This window comes from Hippocampus zosterae, chromosome 15 (assembly GCF_025434085.1).
Source record: "Hippocampus zosterae strain Florida chromosome 15, ASM2543408v3, whole genome shotgun sequence".
Classification (NCBI taxonomy): domain Eukaryota; kingdom Metazoa; phylum Chordata; class Actinopteri; order Syngnathiformes; family Syngnathidae; genus Hippocampus; species Hippocampus zosterae.
The window spans coordinates 5,414,068-5,435,144 of NC_067465.1; the positions used below are offsets into that span (position 1 = coordinate 5,414,068).

General features: G+C 45.4%; 2 protein-coding genes across 5 annotated transcripts; both read right to left on the bottom strand.

Annotated features, from left to right (window-relative positions):
• Nucleotides 1–161: 161 nt before the first annotated feature.
• Nucleotides 162–17,799, bottom strand: chd8 (chromodomain helicase DNA binding protein 8). Of its 4 annotated transcripts, none has more exons than XM_052088735.1 (40): nt 17,652–17,799; nt 15,489–16,303; nt 15,252–15,407; nt 14,827–15,132; nt 14,614–14,727; nt 14,025–14,530; nt 13,817–13,928; nt 12,894–13,103; nt 12,728–12,796; nt 12,580–12,635; nt 12,367–12,484; nt 11,746–11,829; nt 11,513–11,650; nt 11,228–11,349; nt 10,101–10,344; nt 9,844–10,020; nt 9,562–9,705; nt 9,317–9,415; nt 9,041–9,200; nt 8,714–8,924; nt 8,434–8,629; nt 8,137–8,307; nt 7,749–8,039; nt 7,433–7,653; nt 7,034–7,236; nt 6,768–6,924; nt 6,604–6,693; nt 5,895–5,998; nt 5,620–5,743; nt 4,808–4,883; nt 4,443–4,717; nt 4,104–4,336; nt 2,936–3,577; nt 2,742–2,845; nt 2,445–2,654; nt 1,980–2,072; nt 1,782–1,895; nt 1,577–1,678; nt 1,385–1,489; nt 162–1,249 (listed from the first exon to the last, which is right to left on the bottom strand). In XM_052088735.1, exons 2-40 carry the CDS (start codon nt 16,200–16,202, stop codon nt 866–868), a joined length of 7,635 nt encoding a protein of 2,544 aa, XP_051944695.1. In that variant the 5' UTR covers nt 16,203–16,303; nt 17,652–17,799; the 3' UTR covers nt 162–865. The 4 variants fall into 4 exon arrangements, with proteins under 4 accessions (XP_051944695.1, XP_051944696.1, XP_051944694.1 ...); XM_052088736.1 differs by having other exon boundaries at nt 14,025–14,257; nt 14,357–14,530; nt 15,252–16,303; XM_052088734.1 differs by having other exon boundaries at nt 12,894–13,100; nt 15,252–16,303.
• A 1,420-nt stretch (nt 17,800–19,219) lies between these two features.
• On the bottom strand, nt 19,220–21,030 carry cbln12 (cerebellin 12). Its single transcript, XM_052088802.1, has 3 exons — nt 20,761–21,030; nt 19,922–20,041; nt 19,220–19,832 (listed from the first exon to the last, which is right to left on the bottom strand). The coding sequence occupies exons 1-3, from the start codon at nt 21,028–21,030 to the stop codon at nt 19,635–19,637; spliced, it is 588 nt and encodes a 195-aa protein (XP_051944762.1). The 3' UTR covers nt 19,220–19,634.
• Nucleotides 21,031–21,077: the final 47 nt, after the last annotated feature.

Below are 21,077 nucleotides of genomic sequence, written 5' to 3' on the forward strand. Positions count from 1 at the left end.
TGCATCAATTAGACAGAAGCAAAGCCTTCGTATCTTATACAGTACGGTTACCTCTCGAGAAATGGGTGTGGGCTACATCATGACCCACAACACATGGCTGTATTCCATATTGGAATGCAAGATAACAGCTGCTTGGTGAAAAGGACAATAATACACACGGATTTGCTGCCACTGTAGTTTTGCTGTAATTCAGGTCACAGATAGATCATAAAACAAGAATAGCAACTCAATTGTCACCTTTGCACCATAGGACACAATTTACCTGATCTACATAATACAATACAACCATTCTTTATTCACTGCCTCAGTAACTAATGCAGCACACTCCCTCTCCTTCACACAGTTAAAACATTAACAGTACACCCACACATTGGAACCCCTCATATGTCCTTTACAGACTTGTGTGGACTCAGGTGACAGGAGCACACAAGGCTTTGAGATGTCACTTCATTCATTATGCGTAGTCCGTTGAAGACCCTACTTGAGGTTCCTTGATAAGAAAAAGTTATCTACAGCAGGAGGCCGCCCCCGTTTTGGTCACAGCTGGGAATGTGATGGGAACTTGTCAATTCGGGAGTGACTGGAGCAGGATGGTGGGCCACAAAGAATGAGTATTGCCATTTGCTGCGGCTACAGTGGAGGACTGAGGAGAGGCGGGTTGAAATTGTCGCTGATGAAAGGGAAAACATGGGTGCAAACCTGGTCTTTCTCCAAAAAAAAAAACATCCAGATAGAAAATAAATTCATAATGCATAAAAGCAGCAACATAATTCCAAGTATAATTTGATACATAAAGTAAAAATAAATGAGGGGTAACAACGCACTTTCAGACAGGGACTAAGTCAAACGGATTGCGGGGAGTGAGTCAATCCTCTGAGCTAGATGACGAGTCAGAGTCCTTCTGTGTGAGGATGACATCATCTAATAGGGCCTCCTGATCTGAGCTCTCATAGTCTCCTTGGGAAAGGCTGTCACCAGCCTCAATTTTAACATCGAAGTCCGGACTGGTGAGGAAGTGTTGGGAGGTCTCCAGGTCCTCCTCGTCCATCATGTAAGCCCCATCCGAGACCAGAGTCTCCTCTTCCACTCCTTCCAGGTACGGATTTTCTGGCGCTGGCTCTGGAGTGTGGTGGTGTTGGTAATGGTGATGGTGGTGATGATGATGGTGGCGGTGGCGGTGACGACTTTTCTTGGGGATCTCTGAGTATTCAGTCAGCAGTCGATGGAAGAGCGTCTCAGGCAAAAAGCCCTGCAAGAACGCAACGTAGAGTGTACAGCTGAATGATTCTTGGAAGCTTTGCGGTATATATGATGTCACAAAAAAGGTTTGCAAAAGTTGGGTTTCGTACGCGTGTACATTAGAAATCAAGAAGGTCGTACGTACGGAGTTTCGAACTGTTTCCGACCAATCGGGCGCGACAACGAAATCGGCATTTTCTTCTAGATATTCTCTCAAGTCTTGCAGCATCGGACAGAATGCAGCTCCGATCTTAAATGGAGGAACAAAACGTGTTGGAAGAAAATGTTAACAGGTCTGAAAGAAGAATGTTCCACCTAAGCGAATAGGATGTCTAACCTTCTTTCCCGTCCTCATGTTAATAAGCTTGACCTTCTCATTGCCTGTTAGGGCTTTATCCGCCTTCCTCCTCCTCTTCCTCTTGCTCCTGTTCACAAGAAGCTGACGGAACAAGGAAAAGGATTGGACTCCATTTTGCTTCTCACGTTGATCTTTTCAGACCAGGTAACAACAAAACGTCATAGACATTGACAAGTGCCTGTACCTCTAGCATGTCTCCTTCCACCTCATAATCTGGATTCTCTTTCAGCCAGGTGGGAGGGTCTCGGCGGCGAGGAATACGCTCCAGTGGATCAAGGAGGCCCTCTGGGTCTGATAACTACAAGATAGCAGGAATTCAGCGGACAAAATGCGGCGTGCTGGTCGCACCCAACGGCTTTCTTCATCAAGGTGATCATTGTACCTCGAGTTCTTTGCGACGCTTACGGCTGCTTTCGCCACCTGACCCGTTGGGCATCAGTGCCTGCTTTGAGAATGTCAGCTTCAACCCCTCCTCCTGGTAGGTAGAGAGAGAAAGAAAGAAAGAAAGAGAGAGAGAGAAAGAAAGAAAGAGAGAGAGAGAGAGAGATGTATTAAAGCCATAATCAACACAGCTGCTGACCGACAAAGAAAATAAATTATACTAGCAGTAAAATTTCAGCAGCTTTGCTTTGAATTCTCAATTTGAAAACTCAATAGATGTGTATTTCCGCCAGCTTTAGTGTATTTAGCTGTTTGCCATTTTGAAAACTGGAAGGGATGGGAGTTTTGGGGCCAAGTGGACCATTTCAACATACAAACGTGGACAAAAAAAACAACAACAACAACTGTAAAGTCTTTTTCAACAAACAGAGTTGACCAGGATGACACAGGTTTGGTGTACAAATACCTTGAGGAGTTTGACAGTGAATTCTCCATCCTCTCCTTCTCCAGGAACGCCGATGGCTTTGCGGCCGGCCCGAGCGTAGGCCATCTCGTCTCCCTGCAGCTCGGCGCTTTGGTTGACGTTAGCCTCAGACACGTAGCGCCGCCCAGATGGCCACTGACCAGTAAGCACCAGTGTACACAAACTATCCAAACGGTTGATCAACACACGGTCCTGAGTTGAAATCAGAGGCATTAATTAAACATGAACCATGCACAAATCACAAAGAAACCGTTTCCCTGACAAAAAGATCCATATTACCTTGGGCCAGTCGACTCGAACAGGATCCGTGGGTGCAATGCCATCCTGAGACAAGGCCATCGAGAGGAAACTATTGTCTTCATCAACATCACACGCCTTCACACCTGACAAAAAAAAAACAATACAGAAAAATCTTTTGTGTTGACGTCTTATTTTATACAACCGTGCATTGTTCTTCTCAAATAGCAACTGACCTCCATCCACTTCTTCTTCACTATCCCCACTCTCGTCACTGCTGCCTGAATGATCAGATGAAGACGAACCCGAATCCGAATCGGACTCGGAGTCAGAACCACCCTCTTCGCCTTCTTTTGTTCCTCCCTTGTTTTTGTTCTTCTTGAAGCTCCAGCTTGGCCCTCTTGCCTTGCCATCATGGTGAGTCACAGGTGTACTTTGCAGGTGAGCACTGATTTCACCACCGAGTAAACTAATGTCCATTTCTTGTCCGTCCTCCTTCACCCCCGACACCTCCGAAATGGACTTTGGCTGGTTGAGATGCATGATAGGCGGCGGCAGGGGCGGAGGCGGGGCTTGCTGATTCTGAATGAATTCATCTCGGGCCGCACTGAAGGTGAACTGTGGGTCAGAGAAGACGGAGAGCTCGGTGCGGCTGACGCCGTGCAGCGCTGCGCCGAGCATCAGTTGACGGTCGTGGTCCGGGATACTCCACCAGGTGGGCAGCTCGGAGGTGCGGGGGGCCAGGAGCAGACGCTCTTCCAGGGAGGGGTGCGGAAGGACTCGCTCACGCAGGCGGCGGAGGAGGCTAATGCGATAAAGTGTGCGGGACGCTCGCTCCTCTGTGATGGGGGCCACAGTCTGGGGAAGTGGCGACGGATCTAGGGAAAGTACAAAGAGTTGAGGTTTTTGATCAACCTTCATGAAATCAGACAAAACGAAACCCAGGCAATGCATGAATCTAATTTTATCTGTGCAAACTTTTTTTTTTTTTAAATGTCAGCAATATGAATCCAAGTTAGAACAAGCAGTGTTGGGCAGCAGCGGTGCTACAAATAGCAACCATATTAGGTTAACTACATTTCCCCATGTTGTCAATTCAATAGTAGCCAGTTAAGTTCGTCTGATTAGAATAAGTTGGAAGGCTAATTATGTGAGTGTACAGTATATTTTGTTTAGGTATTGATAGGGACAAGTTTCACAAACAGCTGAATTCAAGTGAGAGCCCCACATTTTAATAGACCACGCTAGCACGCTAGCTAATAACCTAGCTCACTATATTTTCCCAGTAAGTTGCCCAAACATGGACGACATGCTTCGGCAGCTGCTTGACGGCGTTGAATGCTACATTTTGGGGGTGCCTCTGCGATAAATGTGTGTAGAGGAGTATTGGGTGGCTGCAGTTACCGTCATCCCGGCCAGGGCGCAGGTGGCACACTCTCCGGCACATTGCTACAAAAGAGCGGAAGTAGCGGCTAAGGCTTTCATCAGTTTTTTTATCCAGGCGTGCAAAGGTACGGAATCGCGTCCATTCATAGTCTTGTTCTTCTCCCTCAACAAGGCCAGACTCCTTTTTCATTCTTTCAACACCAAAAGTTGAGACAACTCGGTAGAAGTCACATTCTTCCCGGCGTGTCCACCTGCAGACAGATATAAATCAGAATTGGTGACTTTGTCATCAAAGTGAAATGCACCTCTGTAGTTCAATTGAAAATCAAAATGCCCCCCCCCCCAAAAAAGTCATACCTTTGTTGTCGCTCCTGGCGCGCTATCTCCTTCAGCTTGCTGGCTTGCTCACATCTCCGGCGTCTGCGGTCGCCCTTTGCCTCCGCTTCAATTTTCAGCTGCTCCTGCCTGTAGCTACGCTGGTACGCTGTGACCAACCGCCGTAAGCGAGCGGTAAGCGATGAACTCGAAGGCCAATCGCATCCGCTCTGGTTCTGGTTAGAAACGCTTTCTGTGATCACTGGAGCCGCCTTGTCTTCAACAGACATGTCCTCCTCCATCTTCATACCGTCAGACTGGAGGACGGAAGCGTTACATGACAAGGTGAGAGACTTATTTGTGAAAAGCTTTGTGAGCGATGATGATGTAAATTCTCAGAGGTATACCTCATCGTAAGAATCTTTGGGGAGTCTTGATGCTGGCTTGAACTCTGGGTCCTCAGAGTATTTATCATAATCACCCCTGTGTAAGATAATAAATACGGAATAAATAAATAAACTGTGTGTGTGAGACATCACCTGAGTCAGCAGCAGAAACTCTCAGAGAAATCTAGACTTCAATGTTGATAGAAGTGAATCATAAACGACTGCACGCTGACTTCTGAGTGGAATTTGAATGGTGACCAAGCTTGTAACTTGGAGTACTCATATTGTACATAAAATTGATTTTTTTTCCATTGAGATGACCCCAAATAGCATGAACTCTGCTCCAGTGCCCCCAAAGCCTAATTTTAGAATAGAAATAGAAAATATATCACTAGAGGTGAATTGATCAAATCAATCGCTTTTCTTTATCAATTAATCGTGAAGAGACCTTGTTCAGTTTAAAATTTTCCAAACCCTTGGAATTTCAGCCTCTCAACAGGAAGTACTCACAGATTTCTGTCTTTCATGAAAGCAGACGGGTTAGCTTTGTGTCTTTTTAAATAAGACACTTGCAAATATTTAATTTTTTTTAAAATTTATATAAAAAAATATTTTATTTGGGAAAAACAATGCTTTTTATGACAAATGCACCAAATTTAATAATGTCTCATTTTTGGGGGAAAAAAAATAAACATGTACATATATACACCTCTAGAGCTAGTAACTTACAAGGGCACTGGTACTTCGGGTACCAGTGCACTTTGTGCGAATACATATTACGCCACTAGAATTTAGAATTTACAAACAGGTACAAGAGTGTCAGCATGACTCACTCATCTCCCAGCTCGCCATCAGCAGTGTGCTGCTCGGCATCGATAGCCTTGTCGTCTGGGCGGCCCACCCTCTCCAGGAAACAAAGACGTGGATCAGCTCGCATGGTTGTATACATCTCATAACCTAGTAACAGAGAGATGGACATTGAGTAGTTGGGCTGGGGGAAAAAAAAAAAAAGTCAACTTCAACAACTGGTTGACGCTTTTTTTTTTTTTGGAACCGATATAACCATATAAGCAGAGAAAAGCCTTGCCGTTCCCCAGAATATTCTTACCATGTTTAAACACACCAGCCAGCAGGGAGCGGTCCGCCTCGCCATCCCACCAACCTGCAGGTACCTCTTGCTGCTCCATTTCTGGCATCCAAATATCAACAGCTCTGAAAGCAAAGACGTTAGTCCATTGTGTGTCTCTGGTCGCTTCATACGAAGAGAGTGTGCATTGGTAGGAGGCATGGGCCGATATAAGATTCTGACAGTACAATAACAATCAGGAAAAATATTACCGGTTCACAGTGTTACACATTACAGCTCAAAAAATATCCCTTTTGGAAATATTTGGGATTTGTAAAAACAGCAACCCTTAGTGGAAACAGTTTTATTTTTAAACAAAATATGGAATATTTGGTAAATAAAAAATGCATTCCATGTTAAGTTTAAATACTGTAACATGTTAACATTCTTGTTCCGCTTTAATTCCTAGTTAGTTTGTGCCATCACCGGTGAGCTATTTTTAGAACAGACCCATGGGCAACCTTATCATACCATGGCAGAGTGTCAAACTGCCTATTTGGTAACACGTCACCTTTGTACAATAACGGCCCAAAGTTTTTTTTTCCATCTTCTTCCTTTTTAATAATGTGGTAGAATAGGATGATCTGTTAAACTCAGGATGTATGCCATTTCAGCATTTTCTTCTTGGGTCAAAATGTGACTTTGGACCGTTATTTCACAAAAGAGATACAGGAACCGCTGAAATTTATACCTGATGTCAGCCCCCTTTAGGACAGACTCGGCATGTTCCCCAATCACTTCCTGTTTCAGATAGTACAGCATACGCACCCTGAGCAACACCCTATGAGAGAAGAGACATCAGCACAATAATACGTACATATATACACACCAAAAGAACCTTTATGTTCCACTAACTTGTTGCACTGGTGTTTGAGATGTTTGCGGTAACTGTCATCGAGCAGCAGTGTGTCTGGGTTGTACTTGCGGATCCACTCCACCTTCTGCACATCAAATGTGCTCTGAGCTTTTACCCTCTTTCCCTTTCTGCCTCTGGGGACTGGGATGGAAAGGCCTGGGGAGAAAAAAAAGTCAACTCAACCGAGGCAAGAAATTCTCAAACAAAGCTTCTGAGCTTGCATTCCACGCAAGTTGAGACCTTGAGCAATGAACATTTTTCCTACCAGAGTGGTTGAGCAGTGTTTGGGGTTCACGTCCGTTCTCTGGTGGTGTGATGAGTTCCCAGATGAAACTCTTGATGTTCTCATCTCCACGATAGTGAAGGAGACAAAATACCAGGATGACACGGCAGATTGTCTCCACGTCGCGCTCGCTCAGGCGACGCTTACATCTGGCGTGAGACAGGATGTCCCTCCAGCGGCCCCAACTGGAAAAGAGTGACAAAAAAAAGGGGGGTGGTGGTGGTGAAGGAGGTCACCATGAAAATGAATGCTATTGTTTGAACAAAAACTAATATAATCCTATTTGCTCGCAAGTCATATGTTGATGGCTGCGATCAGAAGAACAACCAAATGAACAACATTAAGCTTGAGAGAACTAGTTTATTATCCAATTGTACGCACCCATAGACCAGGAGATGTTTTTCCACACGGAAACAGTCGGTGCGACCGTAACCCACTCCGGTGTGCCGATCAGCACGTCGGGAAGAACGAGAGTGTCTGGAATTTGCCGGTGGGTACTCTTCGTCACTGTCCGCATCAGATAGTTCTGCCCCTTCTCCCCGCAAAGTGGAATACTGGCGGGTCTGCTTACGCACTCTGGGAGTGTCAATAACGAGTGTATTCTAAGGGCGTAAGAAACAATTCCCAACAAATGGAGACAAAATGCAAGTACACAAGAAGCGCAAAAGAACCTTTTTAAAAGTGACAATCGGTTTACCTTTCTGTTGATCGTGTCCATGTCTATGTCGGCTTTCTTAGCCCATTTTTCCCAGAATTCCGGGTCATCAAGGGCAATGTCGTTGCGGTTCTCAGAAGCCACAAAGCTGGCCTTGGAGAAGGTGGAGCCCTTGCCTTCGCTCTCTATGGTGATGGTGGTGGCTCTGCGCTGGAGGATCTGGTCAATGTCTTCCTCGCAAAAGCGACTGCCCTCATCGTTCTCGTCCATGATGGCGGCGTAAGCACCTTTCCTCAGCAAGTCCTCAATCTCCTTCTTCGAAAACTGCTGGATCTGACACGACAACATTTTGATGGGTTGAAAAGTAAAACGTGTAACAAACAAACAAACACAAATCCATAACATAAATTGTAGGCGACTGTTTTCCTACCCCATTAACATTGCTCTCTTTATTGCCGCTCATGCTTTGCAGGACGGCACGGTCGAGACCAAGCTTCAGACTTGCTTTGTCCAGCATCTCTCTCTCGTAGGAATTCCGTGTGATCAGACGGTAGACTTTGACTGCTTTTGACTGGCCAATACGATGACATCGGGCTTGTGCCTGTGGGAGTTGTTAGAATAAATAAGTAAATGTATCTTCGTGGTGGGATGTCGAAGTATGAATCGGCGAAAGGAGAGAACTCCAAAGACAAGACATGTTGGCTCGAGCAGCAAATCGAAGATGTACCTGCAGGTCATTCTGAGGGTTCCAGTCCGAGTCAAATATGACGCAGGTGTCAGCAGCAGTGAGGTTGATTCCCAAGCCGCCGGCTCGGGTGCACAGCAGAAAGACAAAACGGTCCGAGTCAGGCTTGCTGAAGCGATCGATGGCAGCCTGCCGTAAATTGCCACGGACTCTGCCATCAATCCGTTCGTAAAGGTATCTAGGAAAATTATGGAAAGAAAGAAGAACTTGTAAAGAGACACACAACAGCCGGCCCAGGAAAGTAAGAGAAAATGCGTCCCACCTCTTGTTGATGAGGTAGTCCTCCAGAATGTCCAAGCAGCGCACCATTTGTGAGAAAATGAGGACTTTGTGACCCCCAGCCTTGAGACGCGGCAGCAGCTTGTCCAGCAAGACCAGCTTTCCGGCAGACCGAATTAAGGCCTGCAAATGGAAATCTGGCGCCAGGGGGTCATACACCTGCCGTAACTCTGCTACAATCTTCTCCTCCGCACCTTGTTAAGAAAGACGAGACACAGCACCACTAAATTAAGACTCGTTAGCAAAGAAAACAACATCTCAAGTGATGCGGACTTGCATAAAAGAGCCAACCGAGTGTGAGTTGCAATACCATTGATGAGGTAAGGGTGGTTGCAGCACTTGCGCAGTTCCATCATAGTGTTGAGCAGGTTGGGGACGTTGCTGTTACTGTTTGCACCTAAACTGAGAAAACTGAAGTTCCTTTCCAGGATGGCCCGGTAGTACTTCTTTTGGACATCCGTCAACTCAACCTTAGAGAAGGAATACAAGAGTCGTTTCAAATTTCAACTCTTCACAACAAAGATATAATGACGACGCCGCTGCAAAATGTTTTATCATGTAAAATCATCATCATGCATTTAGGGACCTCAATGATTGTTTCCTGTTTGGGCGCCAAATTCTTCTCAACATCCTCCTTGAGCCTTCGCAACATCATCGGCTTCAATATAGCCTGCAACTTCTGAACCTGAAGGACAGGAAAAAAAAAAAGATGCTCGGTCACTACCAAGTTTCAAATATCACGACAATGATAATTTATCATTTTATTGTCACAAGGTAAAGAATGGTACAGTCTGTTTGTGCCAGATTATGATACAGTCATGTATTTTGCACCTGTTCCTCTGTTTTGAGGTCTCCAAACTCCCTGAGGAATTCAATTTCAGAGGGGAATTGGGCAGGCTCCAGGAAATGAAGCAAACTGAAGAGTTCCTCCACAGTATTTTGGAGAGGAGTGCCAGTCAACAAAACCTTGTGCTCCTGGATGGGGGGAGGCAACAATCAATCAATCAATCAATCAATAAATAACATGAAGTGACACCCAAATCAAAGTGATTGCTCTGTTTTGTACGAAAGGGTTTTGTTTTTTTCTGAAATAGTCTACTTGGGTCAACACACCAGATCCAACATTTTCAAGCTGTCCAACAGCTTGCAATTACGATTCTTGAGGCGATGCGCTTCATCAATGATCACACAACGCCAGGATATCTCCCTCAGCTCAGGGCAGTCGGACAGCACCATCTCAAAAGTTGTAATCAGAGCATCAAATTTGTACGCGCCTGGGATTAAATGTTCCTGCGCACAAGGAAAAAAAAAAAGTAACATAAATTAGAAATGATCAATTTGAGTTTCAAATCTGTTACCATCAAGCCTACCTTGTCATCTTTGCAGTACATCTCGTACTGTTGGATCATCTGCCTGCTGGCCAGGCTGCCGTGGTAGACGATGGCATTCATGTTGGTCCATGTGGAGAACTCCCTCTCCCAGTTGGTGATGGTGGAAAGCGGAGCAATGACCAAGAAGGGGCCCTGGATCCCAGTCGCATAAATCTCAGACAACAGAGTGATGGACTGGATGGTCTTCCCAAGACCCATTTCATCTGCTAGGATACAGTTTTGCCTGAAACACAAGGTGTGAGCAAATGAAGAAAGAAAGAAGAAAAAAAGTTGAAGATATTTCCCAATTTCCTTCCCTTACAGTGCCGGAATCATTCAATATAATTTCCCTTAGGAATGCTCCCTGTTGATACAAGTTAAATGGTGTGGATTTTTGCAATTGCGCACTGCTTTCACCCTCTCGGCGCACAGCAAATGTATTTAGCTCACCCATTTCATTAAAAAAAATAATAATAATGAGCCGTATTTGCATTTTGTATTTTTATATTTTCCTCACATAAAGTGAAACGTTTGTTGGAGTCGGAAAGGACATGCGACAGAAAAAGACCGAAATTCAAGGCGAGCACATGTAATCCCTGTCAATCATTGCTCTCCGCCGAAGCCACCCCTACGATCAAACATGGCGTTGTCCACCATTGGAGTTGTCCCACCTCACCGAGGGAAGGAGCCTCGATGCTTTGTGAGTCAGTCAATGGTCATGTGTTGCCAATTCCGGAGTTCGGGTGACATAAATGATTACACTTGGGCTCTCCCAGTCTCTATTTTGGTATACAAGTGGTTTGCCTATTTCTTGGTAACATACATACATCATGTAATGTGTTATGATGATTTTGGACAGGTGTGATATTGGTTTGGCTGCAGTGTGCACGTCTCAGGTTGCTCACCGTTGCCGAAAGAACGCTCAGGGACTTTGCATAAATGCTCAGACACATGGAAAATTACAGGTTACATTGCATGTAAGTGTTGCAGTGAATTAAAAATATAAATAAATAATTTAGAGGGAGTGAGAGAGGGATAAAAAAACAACAACTTGAACATACTCAATGTGTGACTGACTTTTTGTTGCATTTTGCAGAACACGCCAGGTGAATGGGTGTGATGCATACCTGTTGTACCAGTTAAAGAGCAGCCAGTTGACACCCTCCAACTGATATTCTCTAAGAGTGTTGCCATTCTTGTACTCTCTCGTCTCCTCCAACTTCTTCCATGAACCAGCCTGTGGTCGCGTCTACAGAAGAGCACAGAGTTTAGTTTAGTCCTTTTGACGTTCAGCGAATGACTGGAATCGAGAAGTAAATGAGACGCATTTGGCAAACTTTCCTGAACGTTACTGACGGTCAACAAGCGGAACATACAGTACGTCAATTAAATTCTCAACACGTAGCACTTACAGTTTTCTTGAGGCGAGGTTGTCGGGTTTGGATTTTGTTAAACTCTTCCACCTTGCCTTCGTCCACATCCTCATTCAGCTCCCAGGTTGCGTCTTCGTAAGGCAGAGAACACCACTTCACCAAGTAGTAAATCACAGGCTAAGGGGATGGAGGAAAAGTGTCAAACAATTTGCTTTCTTTTAGATCGGAATATCCACATGTATCCCGTTTTTGTGTTCTTTCTTCCAATCTACCTCGCCATTGTCTTTGTCTGTACTGTGAGACACATCCAGGATCCTGTCCACTTCCACATAGTCTGGATTAAAGAGCTCCTCCTCCTAAAAAGTACCACAGAGCCAAATACAGTCAAGTTATTTCGATGCAACAACGGCACCGGACGTGCTTCGGAAATCATTGTCTTCTGTTTTTATTTACGTTTAACACAATGTCGCAACTTCATTGGAATTGGACTCGAGACATTCGGAGGGGGCAAATTAGCAGCTGATCATTTTCTGAGCCAATCGGACTGGAGGATTTATTGAAACTATGGTATGACATGGCATGCTCTCAAACAAACATCGTAACTGCTCTTCCAAAAACAAAGTTTTCATTTTCCACACTTTTTCCAAGCCTTGAAATTTATCAAGTCAAAATCCAAACTTTTTCTATACTGTGATAACAAACCTGGACTTTCAATTAAAAAAATTATTCGTTTGTGTGGTATTAGTTGAATTGGATTGTTCATTTTGTGATTTTGACCACAGTCAGACCAATTTAGGCTGAAATGTAATACATTCCAAAGGGTTCGTTTACTTTTTCGTTACAATGTGTGTGGCTGACAAGCTGCAACAAAAAAATTACGTTTGTCCTCTCACCTCATGGAAAAAATGCCTCATCTGCGCATGTTTGGTCTTAAACCTTTTGATCTTTTGATGGATTCTCTTGTCTTTCTCCAGCTGCCCCAGAGTGGCCCATTCGCAGTGTAAGTATGAACTGGAAACAAGAACGTGAAGTCCTCCATGTATTGTAATCAAGACGCATACTCAAAGTAAAGGCTGCATTTTGCTTGTCAAGATTGGGAGACTTACTAGTTCTTGTATTTTACAAAGAATTCCTCCAGATTGGTATACTGGCCTGGGGACACCTACAAGAAATGTTTGTTTTTTTTAAACAAAATTTCAATAAAAGTAGAAAATGATAAATGCAACCATGAACAAGAAATACATAAAGGCATACTTCTTTCTTTGTTACGCGCATGGAAAGGATTTTATCTACAATGGCAGCATCTTCTTCACTTGGATTTTCCTGAACAGATAAACAAATGTGACATTTCAATGAAGAGTAATGCTCTCAACAATCCTTTTTTTTCGGTTGAGTCCAAAAAAGGAATGATTCAACACACCACAAAGAACTGCATGCCAGGCAGTCCGTCACCATGTAAGTCAATTTCCTGGCGGACGTGTGCCGCTGCGGGTGCTGCGCTGATGGAGGCCACGGCCGCCGTGGTCGTCGTAACGTCGACATCCTCCTGCTCGTCCTCGTCATCTGTTATCTTAATATCCAGGTCCTCTGTGTACTTCTTCCTGTTCACTACGCGATTAGAGCGCCTCTTCTAGACAGAAAAGGTTTTTGTGTGTATTAGGAGTCACTCGAATATTAGTCACAACACCTTCATTAAGCGCGTAAAAGTTGTGTGATATGACTGGAAAGTATAGCATGACAGAATTATTTCATGTTGGTCGATATCGATTTATTACGCTTCTCCTACTTGTTTGGAGTCGACTGCACGTTGCCTACAAGACGTGCAATACCAGTGTCGGGATTTGCGTCCAAATTTTTTTTTTCAATTTCTATTTTGATCATTTTATCAGAAGCATTTTCTATTGATATCGATCCCGTGTCTCTATCGCGATACAGACTGATATTGAATTATCGACCAGCCCGAATATAACTCAAAGCCGCAGAGACACCTCAGGAAACTCTTCTGAGGCCCTACTAAGTGTATATAAACAGCTGATTGAAACATAAAGGTCAACAAATTCTACACCACAGTGGAAGTAAACGAAAGCCATTTCTAACAGAATATTGATCCAGCATTTATTACACTTACGCAATGACCTAAGAAATTTTGTGGTGACAATTAATCCCCGGGGCCATTCTAGCGACCTTTCCAAGGAGTTCCGCTCCAAAAGGACACTCTGCCATACTGTGGCACTCTGAAGTAAACTAAATTAGCCTTGGCAGCATGATGGAAGAGACCGTGTTCCTTCGCTGTATTTGAAGGAACTGCGGGCAAGCATCGAATGTGTGAACATGTCTTTTTACCATGATCAAATCTTCTTCCAGCGCAGCAGGGGAGGCTGGACTCAACTCCCCGTCCGAATGATCAGAGGAGGAATTTCTTTTTCTTTTCTTCGCCCCCACAAGAGTGATAGTGCTAAGAGAGGAACAAGAAATCAAAACACATCCGTGACTGTTATCCAAAAATCAAATGAGTGTTAGGAAAAGACATTTTGCAACATGCGTCTCTTACTTTGTCTTGATTTTGCTTTTGCCCTTCATGCCACCAGCGGGCACGGTGGTGCCTCCCATATCTACAACCGCCCCTCCTGCTGGTCTGGCTTTGCCTTTTTTGTCAGCTCCTCCTGCACTTTTAGATGGCATTCCTGCAACGACAGGACTTTTCTTCTTGCTCCCTCCCCCACTCGGCTTTTTCTTTGCAGCAGACGTGACCACGGTCACGGTGCCTCCAATTTCTGGTGAGATCTGCGTGGATGGGAGTTCGTCCTGGTTGAGTACTCGAGGCAAGTTCTTCTCCCCGCGGGCTTTCGCCCTCGCGATGGCTTCAGCCACAATACGATTTGCCTTCTCCTGCTTGCAGAGGATCTCCACCCGTCGCACGGAGGAAGAATCGCCAGGAGCCTTGGTGATGCGGATAGCCTGCGATACCGCGGTGGTCGTGCTGGAGGGGCCTGCTGTTGAGGAGTTGACCACCTTCACCACTGAGACAGCCCCGCCGCCTGTAGCTGCTGAGCTTGTCTGTATTGACAAAAAAAATTATACTGTAGTTCCCGTCGCATCACAAACACCAAACTACAAGGTGCATAAGAAAATGATGATACCTGTGGCTGCAGAAGCATTTTGAGAGGCACTGCAACTCTCTGCCCCCCTTGGCCTTGAGAAATCTGCAATACCTGCGGGCTGCCGGTACCGCCTGCTCCTGAGACCAACTGGTACTGAAAAGTTACAAAAGTAAGGCACAAACGGCTTGTCAACTGTCACAATAAAATAAATAAATATTTTGCACGCATTTAATCATTGAAGAACGATCTTACCTTAACTCCTCCTTGCTGGTTTGGCTGCTGTTGCACCTGCAGCTGGATTGTAAGAACTTTGGGCTGCCCTCCTGCAGCCCGGGCCTGGGTCAAGGCTGCAAGCTGGCTTCCTTGGAGGACCAGCTTACCCCCAGGGAGCTGACCCAGCACCAGTCGAGCCGGAGCTTGGACCTGTTGCTGACCTCCTTGGCTTGCTTGAACCTGCGTGACCTGGGGTTGGGCAACAATAGTTTGACCCATTGACGAAGCGGCGGCAGCCTGCGAGGGCTGCTGGAGAACCAGAGTGATTCGTTTTGCTTCACTCCCCTAGAGCCACAAACAGAATGCATTAAGTCTCATTGCGATCATGAGCTAACAGCCTATATACACAGAAAGCAAAGCAATTCTAGTCTCATTCGACAGTCTGACTGCAAGGAACCACTTACAGGGGTTTGGGCCTGCATGGCCGGCTGGAGTTGCACCTGGTTTTGCGCTTGGATTTGGATCTGAGCAGGCTGGCTCTGGGGCTGGACTTGCACTTGAGCTTGGACTTGTGGCATCTGTGTTTGAGTTGGAATCTGCACTTGGACCTGCTGGCCTTGCTGGGGCATGGAGGTGAGCAGCAACTGTTTAACTGGCCCGTTGGGGGACTGCAGCAGCCGCTGCACGCCCGCAGCACCAACTTTTAATTGAGTTTGCCCTGTGGTGGTTTGGTTCAAGACGGCTCCTCCTTGTAGTATGGGCATGCCTGGTTTAAGCGGTGAGCCAGACACCAAGCGGATGACCTTGCTGCCTGTCTGGCCTGTGGCTCCTGGTACAGTCTGTAGCACCTGGGCTTGCCCCTGAGAACCTTTCAGGATGACAATCTTCCCTCCCGCCTGCTGTGTGATGGCAGATAGCTGCTGGGGAGTGAGTTGCTGAGCGATCTGTGCGAGCTGCTGGGCGGCGGTGGTGGTGGCTGGAGGACTGGAAACGGTTAGCGGGGAGTTAAGCAGGACAGCGCTACTGCTGGCCACGCTGGCATTGCTAGCAATGGGTACTGTGGCATGGGCTTGAGCTTGAGGTACGGCATCAACAGCAGCAGGAGCCTGGGCTACAGTGGAAACCGCAGATAGAGAAACAGTCTGAGCAGCCGCCACTGTTGCTGTCTGCTGTGCGGGAACTGGAATGGAGGCCTGTTCAGGTACGGTGGCGTCTGCGACGGGAACACAAAGGCCAGCGTTGACTGGAAGCTCAGGCGTGGGCGATGACTCAACTGGTGCGTCCACCTGACCTAAAGCCAGCTTAAGAGCCTCTTCCACTGGGTCTGATGAACCCTGAGAAAAGGAGTCATCCGGGAGGGCATCCAGGTTAAACAGGGGCGTGTCCTCAAAGAGGTCCATTATGGGATCTGCCATCTTGCCCCCTCCACACAGGGAGATGGGCACAATGTTAGAGACGCTCCGAGATGAAAGCTAAATTGTACTCATCCGGTTTTTCAAAATGTCAAAGGAAACAGCTGGAGATCAGAAAGAAAACAGACATTAACAACACAAATTCGGCATGATTTAATCGATGCTGTATGATTCCAGACTATCGGCATTCAGTAAGAATAAATAACAGAGGCTGAAAGGCCGTATCTCACTGAGCTGCAAAGGTTTGTGTGCGTGCATGTCGCAAAGGTTTTTTCTTGAGGATTTGGTCAGGGTCGCAAACGATCGCAAAGTTATTTTAATGGTCTCAATCATTTTTTCTTTTTGCAAAGAACATTTGAACATGCTCAAAATTGTATGCCGGTGTGAAAAACTGTTTCCATTCACTGTCTGGCAATGTCTGGTGGATGTCTCTTGAAACTGGTAGCGACACTGAACAAACCCAAAACATCCCACCGCCTCCCTGCGCAAAGAATTAAAAAAAACACGTGCTGTGTGTGCCTTGCAAACCTTCGCTGCTCAGTGAAATAGGGTCTTGATAAACAAGAAGTAATAGTCAGCCCTTGCTTTCAGCATGTTAGACTTCCAGATCTCCCAATACAACATATACACACATTTAATTCAGATGTATTCAATATATGAGAACGAATGAACATCTCACACTACCAGCCTATTTTATATACCATGGAATATTTATAAACAGTTGGGAAAATGGATGGATGGCCACTCTACAAGTAAACGATGATCAGGAAAAACAGTGTTATTTTAATTGGGATTCTAATTAAATTATTTAAGTATTGGATAAACAGTAAGCAACAAATAGGTCTAACGATGTTCAGGGTGTAGTTGACTGTTGAGTGATAACAAGTAGCTTCCCCCCCTACAAAGCCAATATTTCTCATATGCTGCCAGGATATGGGCACATCTGTGATAATTAGCTGCTGTAGTTGTAATAATATAAAACAACACTGGCAAATATTTAATAATTGGGAAGAGTTGGCATTAAAGTAAGTCGAGGAGGCAGTGATGGAGAGGTAGGATGCTTCCCTCTGCTCACATTGCAGTCTGCCTCACAAAACCGTCGGTTAGCATTAGCATCTACCGTCAAGATGTGCCTATTGCCAAAGCGTGTATGCAAGCACTGCATATATTCACTCGTAATCACGCCGGGTTGCATGTTTGGGGCAGTTAACTGGCTTCTGGGTCCATTACAACCGAGCATCAAGTCAAGCGGACTCCTTCAATCTCATCAACAAACCCGACCAAACCAAAGCAACGTGCCACAATAACCATTACCCGTCAACGTTCTGACACGGGTTAGGCCGCAATACTCTTTCAGTTGGTCTGCGTCCATTTTTCGGTAAAATACGCAAAAATAACAATCAAGTCAGCTGCCCGAAGGCTCCCAGTAATAATTCGGGGCGCTAAATTTACCTTTGCATCGACACACATGGCTTTCTCCGTCTCACAACACAGTACGATTACAGGAAACGGCTAGGGAAGAGCAGGAACTAACATTTTTCCTAGAGAGCCCGTACAAAGCCTGCCTCGCGGACGCTGACAAGCTCCAATTGGTCCTTTTTCTTCCTAGCCGGAAGCACGCGGCAATGCCATTGGCTGTTGTGGGCGTCATTCAAACTTTGGCCGCCGTTAGGCGGGATGAGATCGTGTTCGGTTGCGGAACAATAAATGCGGCCTAGCCGAGCTCATTTGACTGAGTGATCGTCGGTCCTGCCGGACTACGGTCCTCGATCCTAATGTGAGAAGCCGCTACTAGAGAGGCGAGATCAATTTAAACATACTGTGTTTTAGAAATATCAAAGTTAGAAATAGGGAGTAATAACGGAAGCCCATTTTAATAACACGTCGTCTCTTTTGCAGCATTTTTATATAAGATGCTTACTTTGATCGTTTAATGAAGACTCCGTGTGATTTTTTAAAAAAATGTAACATATATTATCGACCCTGACTCTGATGAACTCTTACTACGAAATTATTGAATTTTACCTTTCGTTTTTCGGCGTACCAGTCAACGAAATAATGGTACTCTTGCATCGCACCGTGCTTGATTGAGGGATCAGCGCCTCCCAGTGACGTAATGCAGACACTGACATTATTGGCGGGATGAATGAGTAGCCTCAATTATGCGCAAGGAAATGCTGTTAAAGAATAACGTGACTCAGATAAAAGGAAAAAGTAGTCCTGCAGATAATTACGCGAGCAAGAGTAAGTAAGTCGTCCGTGAAAAACAAAAAATATTCGAGTACAGGTGTTGTGTTAAATCTGGTTATTTTTCCCTTATTGTTTAATCAGAAAATTCACGTCAAAAAGAGAACAGCGTCTTGCCCAACAATGTCACCTTAACTATAACAATAATAAATCAAATCTTTATTTAGGTAATGTAGAGTAAGGCAAATTCAGCCACAAGAAACGAGCCCAAATAACGATGCCATTTAAAGTTAATTTCCGAACCTATTTTCAGTCAACCAGTGAGATAGAGCTGTGAAGTGACCCCATTTCAATTAATTGGTCTGAAACTTATTATATGTTTAATTCGCCTCTCAATAAAATACTTGTGTCAATACTAAAAAGGCTTCTCCTGAAACGGGACCGCGTCTCAAATTAAATCTGAGTGTATCGGCAATGGATGAGAGGGATGCAACGAGTGTGATGATAAACCAGGCAAGCGCAAGTGACGGCTGCCCTGCAGAGACGAACCTTGCTGCTCGCCAACGGCTCCATCTGTCTACGGCCCTGCAAGGAGTATATTTGCGTTTCATCATGCTCATTCTCTGCCCCATGCCGCACTGCAAGGTCCACGCCAACGCCGGCTCTGCTGGTGGGAGCTATATTTACAAACAGCTGCCGTGGCAATGGCTACAGCACCGTGAGAGGGAGGCAAAATAACATCTCTGTGATTTGTTTAGAACAAACATATCGACGCACAGATCAAATTCGATAACTATTGGCAAAACACGCGGCAGATTAAAAGGACCCACAACTAGTTTAACATCATATATTTTAATGAGTTCGGAATTTCTGTGTGAATAAACATCGGATGCAGGCATAAATAGGTTTAACAATACGAGAACTTCATGACAGCACTTGTTCAAACATTTAAGAATTAGCCAGGGAGAAAAATCGGCACAATTTCAAAGAAGCCAACGATGCACAGGGTGACTTTATAATTTTACTGTTCACAACTGCAATGTCGGTCACACAAACAAAATAAATAGTCATCCACATAAGCAAAACAAATTTAGCTGACCAATTCTGATCCACCCATTCCGCTTTCCCTCCACTAAGGAATAGTTTTGGCTTCTGAAACTTTGCATGAAAAGTTTTTTTGTTTGTTTGTTTTTCTCAACTCCCAACATTTCCTCTACCACCATCACCACAATTCAGCTTCCTGCTCACTCACAAGGGGAAGACCAGGAACCCAGAGAAGGTGGAGTATTTCCAGCCTCCCATCAGGTTCCCCCTCTCGAGTCGGAGATAGGCCTTGTCCCCCTTCTCCATGATCACCAGACCGGCATTGGTGGCTGCTTCCCTGGTCACATCCTGGTCCCCGGCGAAAGCGGAAATCATCGGCCAGCCGTTCACCATCAAGCTGACCTGCAACAGAGATCACGATATGCTTTTACATCCTCAACCTCAGCGGTCACATAGAAGAGTACAGTCAATTCCATGGCCGAGGGACTTACCTGAATTGTCTGTCTGTTGTAGGCTTTCACAACGTGGAAGTTGAAGCTGTAAACGCCTCTTCTTGGTGCCAGGAAGACGCTGCTCTCCTGATCAAAATGACTGCCCACATTCACCAAGATCTGCAATTGACAGCATGGAGGCAGCAAGGATAAGACCGCAAGGTGTCAACGGTTTCCCAAATCAAACACAAATTCGGTGTTAAACTCAACTCATGTGATTTTATATATTCGCCTTCATCCATCATCCGTTTTCTAATCCGCTTCTCCTCACGCGGGCCGGGCAGTAAGCGGGGACGCCCTCATCTGGTTGCCAACTAAAACAGTTACTCGGAACGGACATACGAATTCAACACCTTTTGGTAGAGATTTTAGCAAGCATCATGGAAGTTGATATGTTTGGCTTGCTTTTGCGTGACACATAAAATGATGTGGCGGGCCAGATCTGGCCCCTGAGCCTTGGGTTTGACACCTGTGATTTACACCACAGGACAATTTGGAGTTATCAAATAACCTAAAAAGCAAGTGGAGATCATGCAAACTCCATCCAGGAGTCCGGATTTAAACTCCTATCTGCAGAACTGGCAGTCAGACGTGCACACCGCCGCACAGTATACATACTATACATTAAAAAAAATAAAAATAAAAAAAAGGCACACAAATAGGTGCTGAATGCAATGTAGAAACTCTCCCAAATTCGCTTTAAAGCTGGTTTTTACAGCCAAGACAATATGCATTTTTTAAAAATTGAAGTTAACACTAACCAGCAAATTCTCACTTTATCCCCCCCCCCCCTCCCCCGCCCAAATTTCCAACCTTGTACATTTTGCGTGCACACTTACATTATCAAAATAGATGATCATTGTGCGATTGCTCATATCCGTAGGCTCGTGGTTGGTCTGGCGGCTTGCGGAGAAAGCCACTCGGCCGCTGCCCGAGCGGACAGACATGCCCAGAGCGTTGCCGGCAGGTTCCGATGAAGGTGTGGAGTCACAGACCACCAAGCATTTTCCCTCAAGAATGATGGGCTCGGTGTCATTCTGCCCGTCGGCTCTCGGTGGCCCCCACAACAGCGGCAGAGCCAACAGTAGGGTAACATCACAAATACGCATGACTGATTCTTGAACGGTTAGCCAATAATTGTAGATTCTCCGACAGG

What these genes read in the sequence shown, in the direction of transcription:
- chd8 (XM_052088733.1), bottom strand. Translation starts at nt 16,202, where the DNA reads ATGGCAGATCCCATAATGGACCTCTTTGAGGACACGCCCCTGTTTAAC. An exon ending in AAATGCTTCTGCAGCCACAG is followed by an intron (nt 14,531 to 14,613) that starts GTATCATCATTT and finishes TTGTCAATACAG; the next exon opens with ACAAGCTCAGCAGCTACAGG. An exon ending in CTGGCATGCAGTTCTTTGTG is followed by an intron (nt 12,797 to 12,893) that starts GTGTGTTGAATC and finishes TTATCTGTTCAG; the next exon opens with GAAAATCCAAGTGAAGAAGA.
- cbln12 (XM_052088802.1), bottom strand. Translation starts at nt 21,030, where the DNA reads ATGCGTATTTGTGATGTTACCCTACTGTTGGCTCTGCCGCTGTTGTGG. An exon ending in TGATCATCTATTTTGATAAT is followed by an intron (nt 20,042 to 20,760) that starts GTAAGTGTGCAC and finishes TGTCAATTGCAG; the next exon opens with ATCTTGGTGAATGTGGGCAG. An exon ending in ACAACAGACAGACAATTCAG is followed by an intron (nt 19,833 to 19,921) that starts GTAAGTCCCTCG and finishes TCTCTGTTGCAG; the next exon opens with GTCAGCTTGATGGTGAACGG.